This window comes from Spea bombifrons, chromosome 1 (genome assembly GCF_027358695.1).
Source record: "Spea bombifrons isolate aSpeBom1 chromosome 1, aSpeBom1.2.pri, whole genome shotgun sequence".
Taxonomy (NCBI): domain Eukaryota; kingdom Metazoa; phylum Chordata; class Amphibia; order Anura; family Pelobatidae; genus Spea; species Spea bombifrons.
In genome coordinates, this window is record NC_071087.1 from 16558425 (window position 1) to 16574259 (window position 15835).

The 15835-nt window shown below is 35.3% G+C and overlaps 1 protein-coding gene across 4 annotated transcripts in view; it reads left to right on the forward strand.

Annotated features, from left to right (window-relative positions):
- Positions 1-15835, forward strand: part of SLIT2 (slit guidance ligand 2) — a 145669-nt gene that overhangs the window by 94815 nt on the left and 35019 nt on the right. For 3 of the 4 annotated variants that reach the window (XM_053458326.1, XM_053458324.1, XM_053458325.1), the window contains exons 6-9: positions 5778-5849; positions 11006-11077; positions 13472-13635; positions 14700-14838. In XM_053458326.1, coding sequence (XP_053314301.1) covers positions 5778-5849; positions 11006-11077; positions 13472-13635; positions 14700-14838 — 447 coding nt within the window. Of the gene's footprint in view, positions 1-5777; positions 5850-10161; positions 10204-11005; positions 11078-13471; positions 13636-14699; positions 14839-15835 lie in introns of those variants that run through there. The other variant, XM_053458327.1, reaches the window with a different exon arrangement.

Here is a 15835-nt window from a genome sequence, read left to right on the forward strand (position 1 = left end):
TATGTGTCCAGCAAAGGGAAGAAAAAAAATCTGAATTTGCAACAAAAAGTATTCTAATTATTACATTTTATTTATACAGTGCCAAATTACACATCACTTCTTACAATCAAAGATAACACAAAGAGAGGATAATAGCAAGTAGTTCTTCCTGGGACAAACATATGGCTTTAATAAAAAAAATCCAAATTACAGACAATTTCGGGTCTAGCTTGAAAGAAATTGAAACATAAAGTGAGCGCGGCTATTTATTTTTTCGGGCTGTCAGATTGCGTATTTCTGTCAGTGACTGTATTAATAATATTTATACAGAGCTGACGTTGGCCGGTGTAATGGTGTTTCTGTTAGTAAAACCTGATGATATTTCAGCCAAATTCCGCTTTGCTACTATTATGAAGGTGAAGTGTGATCAGTTTTATGGGATGGAAGCGAAGATGAGTGAAAGGTTTTATTAAACAATGGGGCATTTCACATACAAATTAGGGGCCAGCTGCTCGAGTACCCCCAACCTCCGAAGTTTCCATAGCAATTTCAGAAATACTATATTCTCCCAATGAAGAACAGTAAATCACCATAACGAGGAAATCAGAGGTTTAATAGAAACTAATAGTTAGAGATTACATTATCTTATTTCCGAATGAGCTGCGGTGAACCAGCTAGGAGCATTGCGGCATTCAGCGCCCCGCCAGTAACCCTTCACCTGTTCATTCAGCACCTAAACCATTCTGGTTCAATGAATGAGCATAATATATATCGGAGAACAATAGAATCCTAAACATGCGGCATTTGAAGCTTTCTGTGCTTCACTGTGTATATTTCTTCTTAACAGACCCGAGCGCTCTGCAGAGCAGTCTCCTCCGCCAACAATATATAGTGTATGAGATAAAGATGCTGTAAATGTTTTAGGATACCTATCAGATCCATTCGTTTTATAGCCCCGTTTTATAACTTTATAACATCTTCAGCATGCTATTCAGATTCTACTTTTTTCTAAAGCAATATTGCCCCAGAAACATCCCATTGCTTTATTATAACTAGTTTAATAGAGGCAGCATTTGTCATTAAAAAGTTGGACAGCGCTGTGAATAACTGGGTACTATTAACATACAGTATAATTAAATACAGACACGTGAAACGCTATATAAAAGTTTAACAGAAACATTGCCGTAAGCATAGTACCTTGTTTTTTTAATAGTAGCGTTTATTTTTTTACCTTGTGATATTTACCATCCATATTTCTTATTTGTATATAGTAGCATCAAATTCTATTTCAACATAGTAATAAAAAACATAAAAAAAACAACCAAAGGGGATAAGTCTGGCGCATTCATGAACTCGACCGCCAACTCAGATGGTACAGAGCTACAGTTTACCTCGATTATTCTCTGATTATTCAGTCCCATAAAGTTATCTCTCCTCGTTTGATAAGTTGCTGATTGTTGTCGATTGGCTCAGACAGCTTTTATAAGTAAGGAGGAGAAGGGAGGAAACTTCAGGACAGAAATTTGCTCGGATAATGCTGGCTCTGCCACAGGCTGCCCTCAATCTCAGCTTCCATAAAGTGGGCTTTTAAAATAATTATCTCCCAAAAAGTTCCGGTACTTGGCAAACAAATAATAAAATGTATTTAGTTCTGATGAAAGCTGTAATCGTGGCAGTTTGCTTTTCATTCATTTACTTATTGGGAAGCTTATTAGCCTCATCTACGGTAATACAATCTACTAATCTTTATTAAGCTTGTATCGTTTTGCCATCCAGCGTATTAATGGTTGCCGAAGGATAACGGGCATGTGAAAATCAGTAAGAAAAAGCGTATTATCTGATATCCGCTTTCTTTAAAACATTGCAACGGCTTTCCGCATCTGGTGAAAGGAAGAAGTACCGCTTGCTTTACGACTGCCTGGAAGGATTTCTCCTCCGTGAAAGGCTCTCTAGAGTGATTTAGAGGAGGCTGCGTCAGCAGTGATTTATAGATTGACAGCTAAGGATAATAAGATATGGGCATACATACAGCTCGCACTTTTACAGATTAACCTACAGACTGCATTAGGCAAATTTGATGGCATTAAAAGATTTTGCCAATTTGTCTGGAAGCAATCCCTCTTTGGTGCTGTATTAGGAGAAACATTTGATGCTCCTGAGCAATTCAAATGACTTTGATGTATAGCGCGGGAGGTTAAAGTATTGTGCTGTACATCTATATTATCACTTTCATAAAAAGCCAATTTACTTAATTGCTCGGCAGAAATGAATCTTCCGTATTGGAGGGCATATTTTCACAGGATGTTATATTTCTTCATTTTGTTCCGTACAATGAAAGCAGAACGTCCCTTACAAAATGAAATAATACTCCGCTGGTATTTCTTCACCGGGAATTAAAATAAGAAGTTGGCATACGTGGTGTATTCTCCAATTACAATATTACATCTATAGTCTTCAAAGCTTGCAATCCATTATACGTCAGTTAGCCCATAACTTGCTTTCTCTCTTTCTATGGCTCACACGGTACAACTCTATACACGTTATTAAATTATTATTATTATTTATTGTTTTATATAGCGCCATCGGATTCCGCATGGCTATAAACCAAGGAAAGTGCTACGGGGCTTTATAATAGTGGGGGTATTTAGTAAATTTGGATGAGAAAATGACTTCATCTCATTGCAGGAGAAACTCTGCAGACTAAGCTCTCTTATAATCGTATTCTTAATATTTTGATGTGCAATTTTTTTTTATCACCACAACCAACATATTGAATAAACCTGTGTTATAAAATCTTTTTAAAGCCAAAACCAGAGGTGATCAAAGGGTTTATGTTTTTTATCTAGTAATATTTTAATTTGGCTATAGTAGCGTCAAATTCTATTTCAACATAGTAATAAAAAACAAAATAACAACCGGAAAAAACAATGTGCCAAATTACCATAGACTGTAAATTCTGTATGCATCCTCTTTAAACAGATGTACACCCAAAATATCTTAACCAAACACTTTAAAAGGGTTTGTGTCTTCAGACGGTTTGGCTTTTCTCAATGGCATTAAGCCTAACTTAATTTTTATGGTAAAAAATACTCTTAAGTAATTAGAAGGTCACTCAGGGGCACGAGTAGAGAGGGGCTTTTGCTTATATTTGAATTGTATGAAGAGTTCCCTTGGGGTGTTCCTTACGATGACCTGTCAGCTTCTATACAGATAATGGACTAACGTCTTGTAGCAAGTTTGATGGATGAAATGGAAATACAGAGAAACGGTATAATCATTTTATTGTGTTCCCTGCATTTTATTTGTCCATATTTTGGCGTAGAGAAGATTAAATATTGTGGGTAAAGATTTTAGGTTAATGATTTATTTTGCCAAGCAAGTTAGAGATGTGCGTTAAAATATATGGGGCTGAAGGCAACACAAAAAATACAAAGCACGGCAATTTGTGGATCATATAATCAATATTTAAGTTAGAATATACAACCATCCCATTAGCTGAGTTATGCCTTAAAATATTAAGATGATTTGTAAGTTCTTTAGTTCTACAATTCTAGATGCTTGGCACACTTCTCTGGCAATGAAAGAGTTTATAGTTTAGTTAGTTGTACGTCGAATATTCTTTGTTCAGCATTGAGCAAATTTAGTTATTTTTTTTTATGTCTTTAACATCTTAATTTTAAATTAAGATCGACGTGCCATAAATTAGAATTATCTTTATGGTAATTTCTTTCTGGAAAATTTGTGGACACATTCACCGAACTATGATCACATAAAACATCAATGGAGCACACAAAGGATCCCCTTGGGGTGCAAATGATACCCAACATAACTATAAATGTAGTTATCGTCAAGGCTATATGTGTAATCCCCAAGCAGGGACTCGCTGTAGGGTAAACTACAGTTTCTGTTCTCGACTGATCTACTCTTTCCCTTGTACGTATATTTGAGAAGCTCTCTTTCCTCCAGAGTAAAAGGTGAGTCCAGAGGTGGACATCTTTCCTCGCAGTGCCTACATCGATGCCACCTGTACCTCTCTGATGAGCCCATGTACATCTAGGGTTGTTGGTTCTAGGGAGTCGTTGTAAGGCAGGCTATTTTGTTCTTGGGTGAGCAAGACTCAGACTTTTTAGAACATAAAAAAACTTTTGGTGGTGTCCCAAAATAACCCCAGCAAAGATGCCTTTTTCCTCCCTTGCCAGCCCTCCCCTGACTATAATCCTCACACCAGGGCTGCTGGGTAGCCGGCAGATTAATGTATCTGCCCAGTGGACACCTGTCACCTCCGACTGTTCCACTTGCCGATCGTCAGCAGGAAGCGCTCGGAGCTGCGCTAATTCAGAAGAATCGTGAAAATAGGACATCATTGTTGGAAATGCATTTTATCTGTAAAGAGCAGCTAAATAGAGCTCCGGTCTGCCTGGATCTGTCACAGACCCTCAGTCCTAACCTCAAACTGCAAAACTTTCGCCTGTATAACTATTTTATATCCTTCAGTCGTAACAAGACTCATTCCCGCAGCCCAAATACTTAAACCATTGCGAACAGCCAGAGCGGTAGATTTTCCGATGTTCTGTTAACTGATCCACTCGAAACACAGAAACATAGAATTTGACGGCAAATAAAAAACTTTTGGCCCAGTATAGTATATATACATTTCCCCCTCTGTAGAACCTCAGATTTTATTCGATCCCTGATCTTGTCTTTCCGCGTATGTTTAAATCCCCCTCACTTTATTAACATCTACCACATCTGCTGAAAGGCTGTTCCACGTTACTATCACATTCCCGGGAAAATTATTAGAAATTCTTATTTAAAATGAGGAGAAATACTAGAGGGTTAGATTAGAAGTTTTACTATACTGAGAGGGGTGGTAGATAAATGGAACAGCTTTCCAGCAGAAGTGTTAGCGGGTAATACAGTGAGGGAATTTAAACGTATATGGGGTTGGCATAAAGCTATCCTGAGTCTAAAACAAGATCAGGGACTGATTAAAGTCCGAGTCTTTACATCAGGAAAAATGGGCAGACTAGATGCGCCGAACAGTTCTTATCTGCCGTCAAATTCTATATTTCTTTAGCCAGCGATATCGTAAGCTTTGTTCATTTCTGCCTTTTTTCCATCCAAACGCTATGCGCTGTTTTCATACATATACCATGAATGACTAAGAACACGATTAAGCCGAAAGCTCATTCCGTGACCCCCTGAGACGTACATCCTCCCTGTGACCTCAAATGTGTGCCTGTATTTTAAGCCGCATTCCCGAAAGACCGTCTGCAATGACATCTGTAATGTGGACTCGCTCGTAAAACCATAAAAAGCCCAGTGACTTAAAGAAGAAGAAGAAAAAAATAAAAATTGTCCGTATTAAACGGGAATGGCTTCTCTCGTTTTCTTGCCAAAGATAGTAAAATTACCATGCAGCTGGTTTCTCTGATAAATGGATTGTGTTAGGTCACCGAGGGGATGCGCGTGACATTAAGTGATTTACAGTCCTTTACCTTAATGAAATTGTTTCAGCGAGATGACGCTGAGAGCTTTTAATGGATAGCTTTACTTGATGTAATGAAATTGCCTTCCTTTGGCATTTCATATAAGGTGCACTTATTATTTACTGGGGCTTTTTCTCCGAGCCACTGTTTGTGCAGCCGGTCCAGAGCAAAGGAGAAGGGGAGACACCCGAGGAGTTGGGTGGCAGCGCAGGGTAGCCTGACTGCGTTTAGTGAATGTGGCCTAGCGTTCCTACACTCTTAAGGAAGCCGTTTCACGTTCTTGTTTTAAACTCCCGATCTGTTCCGCAGGCAGCTGGATTACAACCAGATCAGCTGTATAGAAGATGGGGCATTCCGAGCTCTGCGGGACCTGGAAGTGCTGTAAGTATACTTCCAATCTCTACAGACACACACCATTCTTTTTTCTATTTTTTTTTTTTACCTTCTCCTGGCGTTTTCTCAGAATCCTGAAAACGGCAGGATTTTCCATAAATCTTTTACCGCATTACTTGTTTTAATATGTTTTTAATCTATGTGCTTTTGGGGCATTCCAGTTTTTTTGTTCTAGGTATTTAAAGCCATTTACCTTGTATCTGTTTCATTGTTGCTTTTGTGCATTAAAAATTGCTTGTAAGTAGAATATTTTTTAAGGGTCTTTTTTTTCCCATTTCTTAATTTGTGAAAAGCTAAGTAAAATAATTAAACAGATGAATTCAAAACATTCTTCATGTATATAAGTGTACGCTATATGTTATGTATAAATGTACATTCATATTTTTTTTTTTAAACTGTGTTTAATCATATCACTGGATTGCCTTGTTTTACGTATAACCTAAAACGATGCATTTTACAAATATAGGTGCTATATATACCTAGCTATGTGTAGCTGCGCATGTTTTGCGCAGGCAGTGATGTTCATCACCTGACACCCAGGGTTTGTGTAGCCCATGTCTCTCTTAACCTGTATCCTACAAAGAAATACAAACAATATTTGATCCGTCACCTGGAGAAAGTTGGATGTGAAGAATTAGTTATAGTTATATATATATATATCTATATATATATATATATATATATATAGATATATATATACCGCTGTTATTTCTATTAGAAAGAATACGCTTTCTTGCCAATTTATCCTTATAACCTTTAGAGAGGCCTTCACGTCGTTAAATCCTATGTGTACAATTGATACATTTTATTTTGCGCTTGTCCTAGATTTATTCTTTATGCTTTTGGCATATAACAGGTTAATTGCTAAATATACTCTTTTTATTATCTGGACAGATGTGCTTATATTCGCATATATTTAATTCAGACATATGCAGGGTTTTTTTTGTTATTAATTCATTTATCATAAAATTCTCTGCATTTCTTAGGCAGCTTCAACATTCGAGCCTGGAAGCGGCTCGCGCCAAATTCCAAGGGGAAATTGCCTTAAATGTTGTTGTTGGGAAACAAATATTACATTTAAATTTATAGCGTCATAATATAATAGCCTTGAGAGTCCAACGTGTCCACAAAAAATGTTTTTTCAGACACATATAGACGCGGCACTTTCTCCAAATCTTTGTTACTCAAGGCGTTCCCTTTTTATCAGAAGCATTTTCAACAATGCGGATAAGAATAAAACAGAATGAGGCGGATTCTGGAAAGATCAGACAAGGCCATTGGGGTAAAGCATCCATTGGCATCATATAATAGCCTAAATGGCACCACTCAAGTGTCGCTTGGACCCAAAAGTCTCAATGTATTGGCATTGTGTTACAGCTGTTTCCTCCGAAAAGGGCTAAGAGGTAGAGGAGGGCCCTGTTCTTGAGAGCTTACAATCTCTTAGAGTAGTCCTTGAGCCACTCAAGCAAACGTATTGGTATTCTGTATGACCGCCATATTGTTAGCGCAGCAACTATGGAGAGGAGACATCTTACTAATCTCCATAGAGCCGTTCAAGGAGTGTAGTTTTCATACTGAATCAATATGATATAGCACAAAGGTTATCACCCCAATCTGAATACATTTAAATTGTTATTTATTATTATTATTTATTGTTTTATATAGCGCCAACAAATTCCGTAGCGCTGTACAATAAATTGACAATCTTTGTCAGGATTGTGCTATCATTCATAATCTAAATTTAAAATGAATGGTAAAACACAAGTATTGTAGTTCCGCGTATTGTTACTGTATAAAGTAGTGAAGGTTACATGAAGGTTATGTTGGGTTAGCTTCGTTTTATCACTACCAAGATCATCAGCACTATGTCTGGAGAGATTCAGGACCTTTCATCACATTTCCGGGGAAGGATAGATTTAGGGGGCATTGTCTCCCCCACAACAGCATCTAAAAAATGTAATCATTGTACATATACAGGTTTAATTTTTCTGGTCCCTCTTGGCGCTTAAGAGACCATATGAGTCCCACAGCCTAGCGCCTTTCAATGTAATTGAATTACAATCCTCCTGTACGATGGAAAGAAATATTTTTATTATTATTATTTTTTTTTTAATTTTTAGATTTTATCGGGCGTTAATCTATTTTTTTCCATAGCAGTTTATGAGAATCTTACTTTTAAGCTATTTGAGATATATTTATCTCTGGCATTAAATCCAGCCCAATAAGTCAACTATATCTCCCGCTAGATGAACATTCTTCAATAACCTTATCATTGATACAAAGAAGGAAATCTATTATAAAAAAATCAGCTTCAAATATATGGCAGTGCTGTGCATATTGCAAAATAAATTATTCATACTTACATTTTTCTTTTTTTTAATAGATTTATTATGTATTTTCTTAATTTTCGTACAATATGTTCGTCTCCTTTGTTGAATCCTTGCGAGATAATAGATGTGGCTTGATTACCCTTAATGATTAATTTTGTTTTTGTGTCTTTTAATTCAATTGGGCTGAAGACTAAAACTAATTATAAGAATTAAGCCATTAATCTGAGGCTAGTTGTCCTAAATGACATTGAATAACTAAATAATAATAATAATAATAATAAAAATGTGATAGATAAGTTGGCCACTTAGTCTTTTGGCAGAAGAATTAACTGATGCAACGGCACTACTTATTCCACAAAAAAACTCTATTTAATTAATATATTCTTCATATTAATACATTTTAATATTATGATTATGGCATTATTTTTTTTAAGAAGAAAACATTATAGTTCCACTAAAAATAATCTCTTACAGTCATACACAATGGAGCTAGGTGCTTAGGGGTCTAAAAAGGGGTAAAATATTTTGGACTTCAACTGACAACGTGCCCATAAGTATTACATGAATTAATACAAAATTAAAGCGAATCAAAGACATGGCGGGTATTTGACATTGGTTCCATATGGACGCTAGTGTTCTGTGTCAACATTTTCAAAATAAAATAATATTTTATTTCAGAAATTTGCTTCCTATAGTGCCAGATTTAGGGAATAAAATTGCTCTCTTGGTTTGAGTAGGCATATACTATCTAAAATCAATATTTGTCACACATAGTATATATATATATATATATATATATATATATATATATATATATATATATATATATATATATATATATATATACATATATATATATACACACATACATATATGTTAGTAGAGTGGTTGTGTTAATTTTCCTTATGGAATCATACAGTATAGACAGTATCTAATTTCAAGTGAATTTTCACTGACTTCAACATATACAAATGTTTAAATATCAGAAACTGACATTTAGACACTGAATAATCTTTAGGAAAATATTTTAGTATTGGGTAGGCCTACATATAAATCTCCACAGATTGTCTTCAGTTGACCTATGGTTCCAAGTGATGAAACACGTGGACCAAAAATATATAAAAATAATAAGTGAAAAAGAAAGAGTGATACTCAGCACTTAAAATGAAAATGCCAGATATCTGGTGTAATGACACAACTTAAACAAGTATAATACCTTGGTGCTGCAGAACCAACACACTGACCACAAGTGTGTAAAGGATAATACACAAAACAAAGAAATAAAGTGCTGCGCAAAATTTACAAACGACACCACAATATGTGCCGAAATTAAATAATACTTAAATTCATTAAAATTTAATGAATTTAAGTATTATTTAATTTTCGCACATATTGTGGTGTCGTTTGTAAATTTTGCGCAGCACTTTATTTCTTTGTTTTATATAAAAATAATAAAACCATACGTTTTGAAAGGACTGAAAATTGAAAAAAATGTAATCTAAAATATGTTAATGAAAATACGGCACATAACACTTCTTTAAAAAACATACTCCAAAACAACTCAAACTTGACCATCTGGACATTACAACATTTCTTTATTCTTTATCATCTTCTAAGTACCATATCTCATTATACAGAAGTAGTACTGATGGGAGCCATTGCAGTTTAATAAAATGAAGCCATCTTGGGGCATGAGACACAATCGTATAGTGCAGGATTTATGGTGCCCACACCCATATCTGTTGAGTAGAATTCTGCGGTCATCGGTGGGTGGTATCTCAGATCACCCCATGAAGAGCAGTTTGGTTAATAAGCTTGGAAGTGGGAGTAAGTCCTTGATTGGAGGAAGACTCACTTGCGGTTATTACTGCGTAGAGCCGCAGTCACCTCATTGGCTCAGTCACTGGCCACCTCCTTGAAGCTTCATATAGTCTTCATCTTCCATGACTTGCGCCACATTTAATTCAGACAAAGACCTCTCCAAAGTAAGGCAACTTCCAGGATGGCTTCAGGTGATTATGTTCATAGACTACCTTCTACAGTTAGCTTGTTTCTCTATCCACGATTATCTTCAAAGAGTATTTTCAATTTTAACATGCTTTGACTATTTTAGATTTTTTTCGTGTTTTAGTTCTACTAATTAACTGTGTTGTATTTTCTTGTCTTCTTTTTTTTCTTCCTCATCTAATGCCCTAAAAGCGCCACAGCAAACGATAATTTAAACTTTGCCGTCCACTTGTATTATCTTTTTAATATCTTTACTTGTTGACTTTGGTATTTTAAAGTATATAAAACATTGGTACTAACGTTAGCAATATATAAGTAGACGTTTATTTATAGAAAATGTTTGCCTTTTGGAAATAATATAGTATAACTGAACCATACAGGTAATGTATGTCTATTTACGATGTTGTATGAAAAAACTGTAGTGTAGTTCCATGACCCTTTTTTGACTTTATGCTCCCACAGGGCACCTGCTTCCAAAATGTCTTCATGGTACTCATTTACCGATAGAACTGTATTAATTGGGCGTACAGCTAGAGTTTTTATTGGTATCACATTGAATAAGTGGAAATAGCCTGTGGGAAATGTAATGCAGACGTTAAAATATTTCAAGCTAATCCAACGATATCTTTAGTTAAGGTTCATTGCAATTAATATGGTTGCTGTGCCTGATTATTCATCATCGAGGAAACATGTTGAACAGATTTTTCAAACAATAAATTTTGTGTTTTCAAATGAAAATAGACAAAAGTATAGCAAATTGCGTTGTTGCCTTAGGGGCACTGACTTAATCTCTTTCATCTTTTACAGCACTCTCAACAATAACAACATCACTCGGCTTTCGGTGGCGAGCTTCAACCACATGCCCAAGCTCAGAATTTTGTGAGTGGTTTCTGATTAATGTTATTTTTTTTTTTATGTAACTATGAAACCGGGTTTTTATTGCCAAGTAAACAGAACTGATTTTAAAATATATTCAATAAAAATTGCTTAAACAACTAGACATTTCATAAGCTGTCAACGTTGGCCGGTGAAAGTATCGCTAATAGGTGATCGACGGTACAACTTCCTACCTGCAGTCAAATGGGAAATACTTGGTGGTGTTATTAATCACGTCTAAAATATGTTATTTGGGTTCATATAAATATTTCTTAAAATGTCACAAATAATGAAATGATCGATATATGAATTTGAGGAGAAAAATGTGCTTAAAAAATAGTTGAAAGTTGCTTTTTTTTGGAGAAAAAAAAAGAGTAATTCTTTTTTTTGCCTACACTAATGTTTTCCAGCTGCTCAACAGTCTAGTAATTATATATATAATATATATAATACAACTAAATTGGATTTCAAAAACATAAGAACATTCTGGAGTAATTTAATATGGAGAACAAATAGACTATCAGGGAAATGCAGTAGCCTTATTTTAAACAATCTTATATAATCTAAAATTATTTTTTGAAGCACAAACAAAAACTGTTAGACAAAAGAACCCTAAACTCCATTGACAAACTAAGAAAGTCAGATTGAATTTATCAACATAGAACTTTGGTGCGTTGTCAGCTTTGATAAGTGGGGAATCTTTATGCTTTTATTACTTTCCAACAGGGGAACCTAATTAAAGAGAACTAGGTTTCTGATCATCTATGTATCATGGAATTAGCTCTTGAGATTGAGTGGGATATTTTCAAATTCATTCCAATTATTTTGTTTGAATGGACAGGATCCACTGAAAAGGGCTAAGGTGCCATTACTTTGTCAGGGACAATTGTAAGAGCAAAAATACATTAAATGTAGAATTCAACTATTTAAGGGAAAAATACAAAAATTGCTATTGCCGTAGTGATCCTGAAGATGATAGTGTCCTCTTTGTGTCTTCTTTGTGGCTCACTTTTTATTGGCCAACATTTTTTATAGAACATGGCGAGTCGCATACATTTTCTTCAAGGTTTCAACAGTATGTTTAGAATAGACCCTTAATATCTTGGAAGCTTATGTTATTGTGTGCCCTGTTCTACGAATATGTTGAATTTCATAATATAACCTATTGGCGTGAAAGTTTTGAATGTAACACTGGCTGAAATTCTATGATTTGATTATTTAATATACTGGCTGTACTCAAATAGTTCTTACCTTGTTGTCCGGTGAATCCTTGAGCTCTGTATAAAACAATGTACTTTTCGTACTAAACTATTAGTATACAAAAAAATGCAGATAAATTGTCCCCGTCATTTAACCTATTTTTATAACAACCCCATTGTACAGCGCTACGGAATTTGATGGCGCTATATAAAACAAAAAATAATAAAAATCTGTGTTAAGAAATGTTTTCAAAAATAAATCAATAATGTATAAAGTAAAAAAAAGCAGCTTATTCAGCTTGTCCAGTGACCATTCTGGGTTTATTAAGGACTTTTCTGCAGTACAAATATTTTTCTGCTATGTTATTTGTGTAAAGTGTACTTGCTTCTTGGTATCGGGAAATTATTTTGTGCTGGCCCCTGTACCGATACTTAATTCCCATTGCATTGTCACTTAAATCTTTTAATTTTAAGCACTGCATTGATCACAGGTCCCCGTGGGCCAAGAGCAACTAATCCCCTTTTCTTTGATTAAACAAAAAGAGAGGAAATCAGAAAGGGGATACGAGGGAGTGTTTTATATTGAATTATTCTGCCTCGTTCAGCATAAAATGAATGTGACCTGTTAAAAGGATTTTGCAGACAGTTTCTATAGAGACTAATAAAGCAAGACTTACTGATATTTCTAATTGGGAGCCAAATCTCTTATGACCTTTTTATCTTGCTGTCAATGTGCTACCCCCATAGAGCAATTTACTTGAAACTTGTTTTTTTTTTTTTGCCCTCACTCCACTCTTTTGTTCCGTTTTTGCTACAAAATTCCACAACTGTTTTTCAAGCTCTCGTGTATTTTTTGTTTTGTTTTTTTTTGAGACAACTGTAAAGAAATAAGCATGAAACTGTAGCAATTGCTTTTTTTGATGTTGGCAAACATGGCTTTCTGCCCCCCCCAGAAATAAATTAGATTTCACAGAATCTGCTAGAGAGAAATACAGAAACAGACCAAAAAACCAATGCAGTAAAGGAGTTTTAGTTCTGGAAGTAATAATACACATTATATATTTTTAGTTATTAAATATATATATATATATATATATGCAGTTAACCCTTTGATTGCTGTGAAAGTTTACATATTTCACAACAGAACATTAAAATGATTAAAATAATTAATAGCGGACACATTTTTTTGTTCCCATAGCCGGCTTCATTCCAACAACTTGTATTGTGACTGCAACCTGTCATGGCTGTCCGACTGGCTACGACAGAGACCCCGAGTTGGGCTTTATACTCAGTGCATGGCACCCACCCACCTGAGAGGACATAATGTCGCCGAAGTTCAAAAACGTGAATTTATCTGTAACGGTAAGGACGTGGGGGAATATCAGGAATGTCTGCTTTGATCTTAAATTGGAAGTCTAGATATGTCGATATTCAGTTACTTTTAGAATCAAACAAGATCCCTTTTATTGTTTTGTTTTTAGTTGTGACAGTTTTTGATAATTAAGCACATTATAACGAGCAAATGATTCGGCTGAAGTAACTAATAAGGTTTCCCTTGAGCTCTTTAGACTAGAGATACGTTTTCTTACTTACGACTTAAAGAAGTACTCAATGAAACAATACTATCCAACTCTGTTCAATGAAGATGATTACACTTTGAAAGACTAAAAAATCCTTAGGGTTCACGTAACGCTAAATTCAATATACAGGCAGCAGGAATCCTGGTCTGGTGACAGGCTCGTTCAGCCACTCTGTTTCTATTAGCGCTCTACTTGTTGAAATATTTTAATAGTAAGATTAAAAAAGAGGTGTTGACATATAGTATGTCGCATTTTATCACATTTAACTCCTAGACTAAGATCTTTACTAACTAGGTTTTCTTTCTCTACTTTTCCTTCCTTGCTTTTTATAACTGACAGATGAGGATGAAGGCAAGTGTGTTTTATCTCTAGAGCGTAGATTATGTAAAAACATTTTACCGCACATATATTGTAGTGAAAAGGAAATGTATTCTTGTCTATACAATATAAATATATAATAAACATGTACGTGTGTGTGTATATATATATATATATATATATATATATATATATATATATATATATGTATTGTTATTTAATATTTACTTGGTTTATAGGTAAGCTATATTCACTTCTAAGGGTGCACTAGTATAAATGGACCCATTCACTTCATTAGTGATATATATATAGCTGGGTCAGGGACACTGAGCTTCGTATCGACAACATGATGGTGACTATTATTTCTCACCAAATTCTGCATTGTCTATGAATGCACGCCACCCTTTGACATTTCTCTGGCACACACATGGACATCGATATACAGTTCCATATGAAGATAACTGGCGCTGGGGTTTGGTTATGGCTATGAGGTCCCTTAAACTCACTGTACTTCATTTTCTGTTTCAGGTCAGCAGTCGTTTAGCGTCCCCTCATGCAGCGTCTTGCATTGTCCAGTTGCTTGCACTTGTAGCAACAACATTGTAGACTGTCGTGGAAAAGGCTTAACGGAGATTCCCACCAACCTGCCGGAGACCATAACAGAAATGTAAGATATAACTCACTTTCCCGGGACCTTTATTTTGCTTGTTTTAATAAGTGGAGTGCTATGAAACTAAACGCTGTCTTAGAATGTGTAGGTCCCTGGCAAAAACTTTGCTATATTAATTTCATGTTATATAGCTTTTCTTCGGGTTACAAGATTCTGTTTCTATAGCAGTAATACAAAGATCATAGTTGAATCTTCAGCTTTGCTTTATCTAAACCGATGGCTCATCCTACCGTACAGACAAAGGATGCTATATGCATTTTTCATTTTTTTATTAAACAATCTTTGATTTAGCTGTTTAGTAGTCAGGAGAGCTAATAGGGACAATGACAAGCTTAGAGCATTCAGTCTATAGACAGAGGAAACATCATGATCAGAAGCGAATGCATTAAATATTTAATATGGTGGCCTTTAAGCGGAATGTTTCATGCCCCCAAACTAGAACAACATCTGAAAGCTCCAAATCTCACATCATTTACTACTGATCTATTGATGATTCTTGATGCACTCCTCTATATCTTGCAAATACCTGCTTTGTTTTGCATGACAGTGTTCTAGAACAAATATGATTAAATATAAGAAATAGATTAAAATGCCCCCTGTTTACAAGATGACAAAATCATTTTAAAACATAGTGGTTTTTTCAGATGAATTACAAGTCCATACGGAAAATAGTAACCTCCTCCAGCTTTTTGTTTCCTCCTGTGAGGAAGTTCGGTGCTGAATTTTATTTTATGTTCTCAGAGCTAGATTGTGAGATATTTTGGAAAGTGGGTGGCTATAAATAAAAGAATAACATATCAAATCCCCACTCAATATTACAGGGACTTGGGAGAACTGCAGAGTTACCATCAGTTGTGTTTCTTGCTGTTTATTGCAGTTGTCGTAAATCTTAAAGGGCGCATGAGATCAGAATGTAAGAGCCATGTTCCTACCTTAAGCTTCAAGTAATAAATCACAGGTCTGTCCAGAAAAAGAACATATATATTAGTAGCCA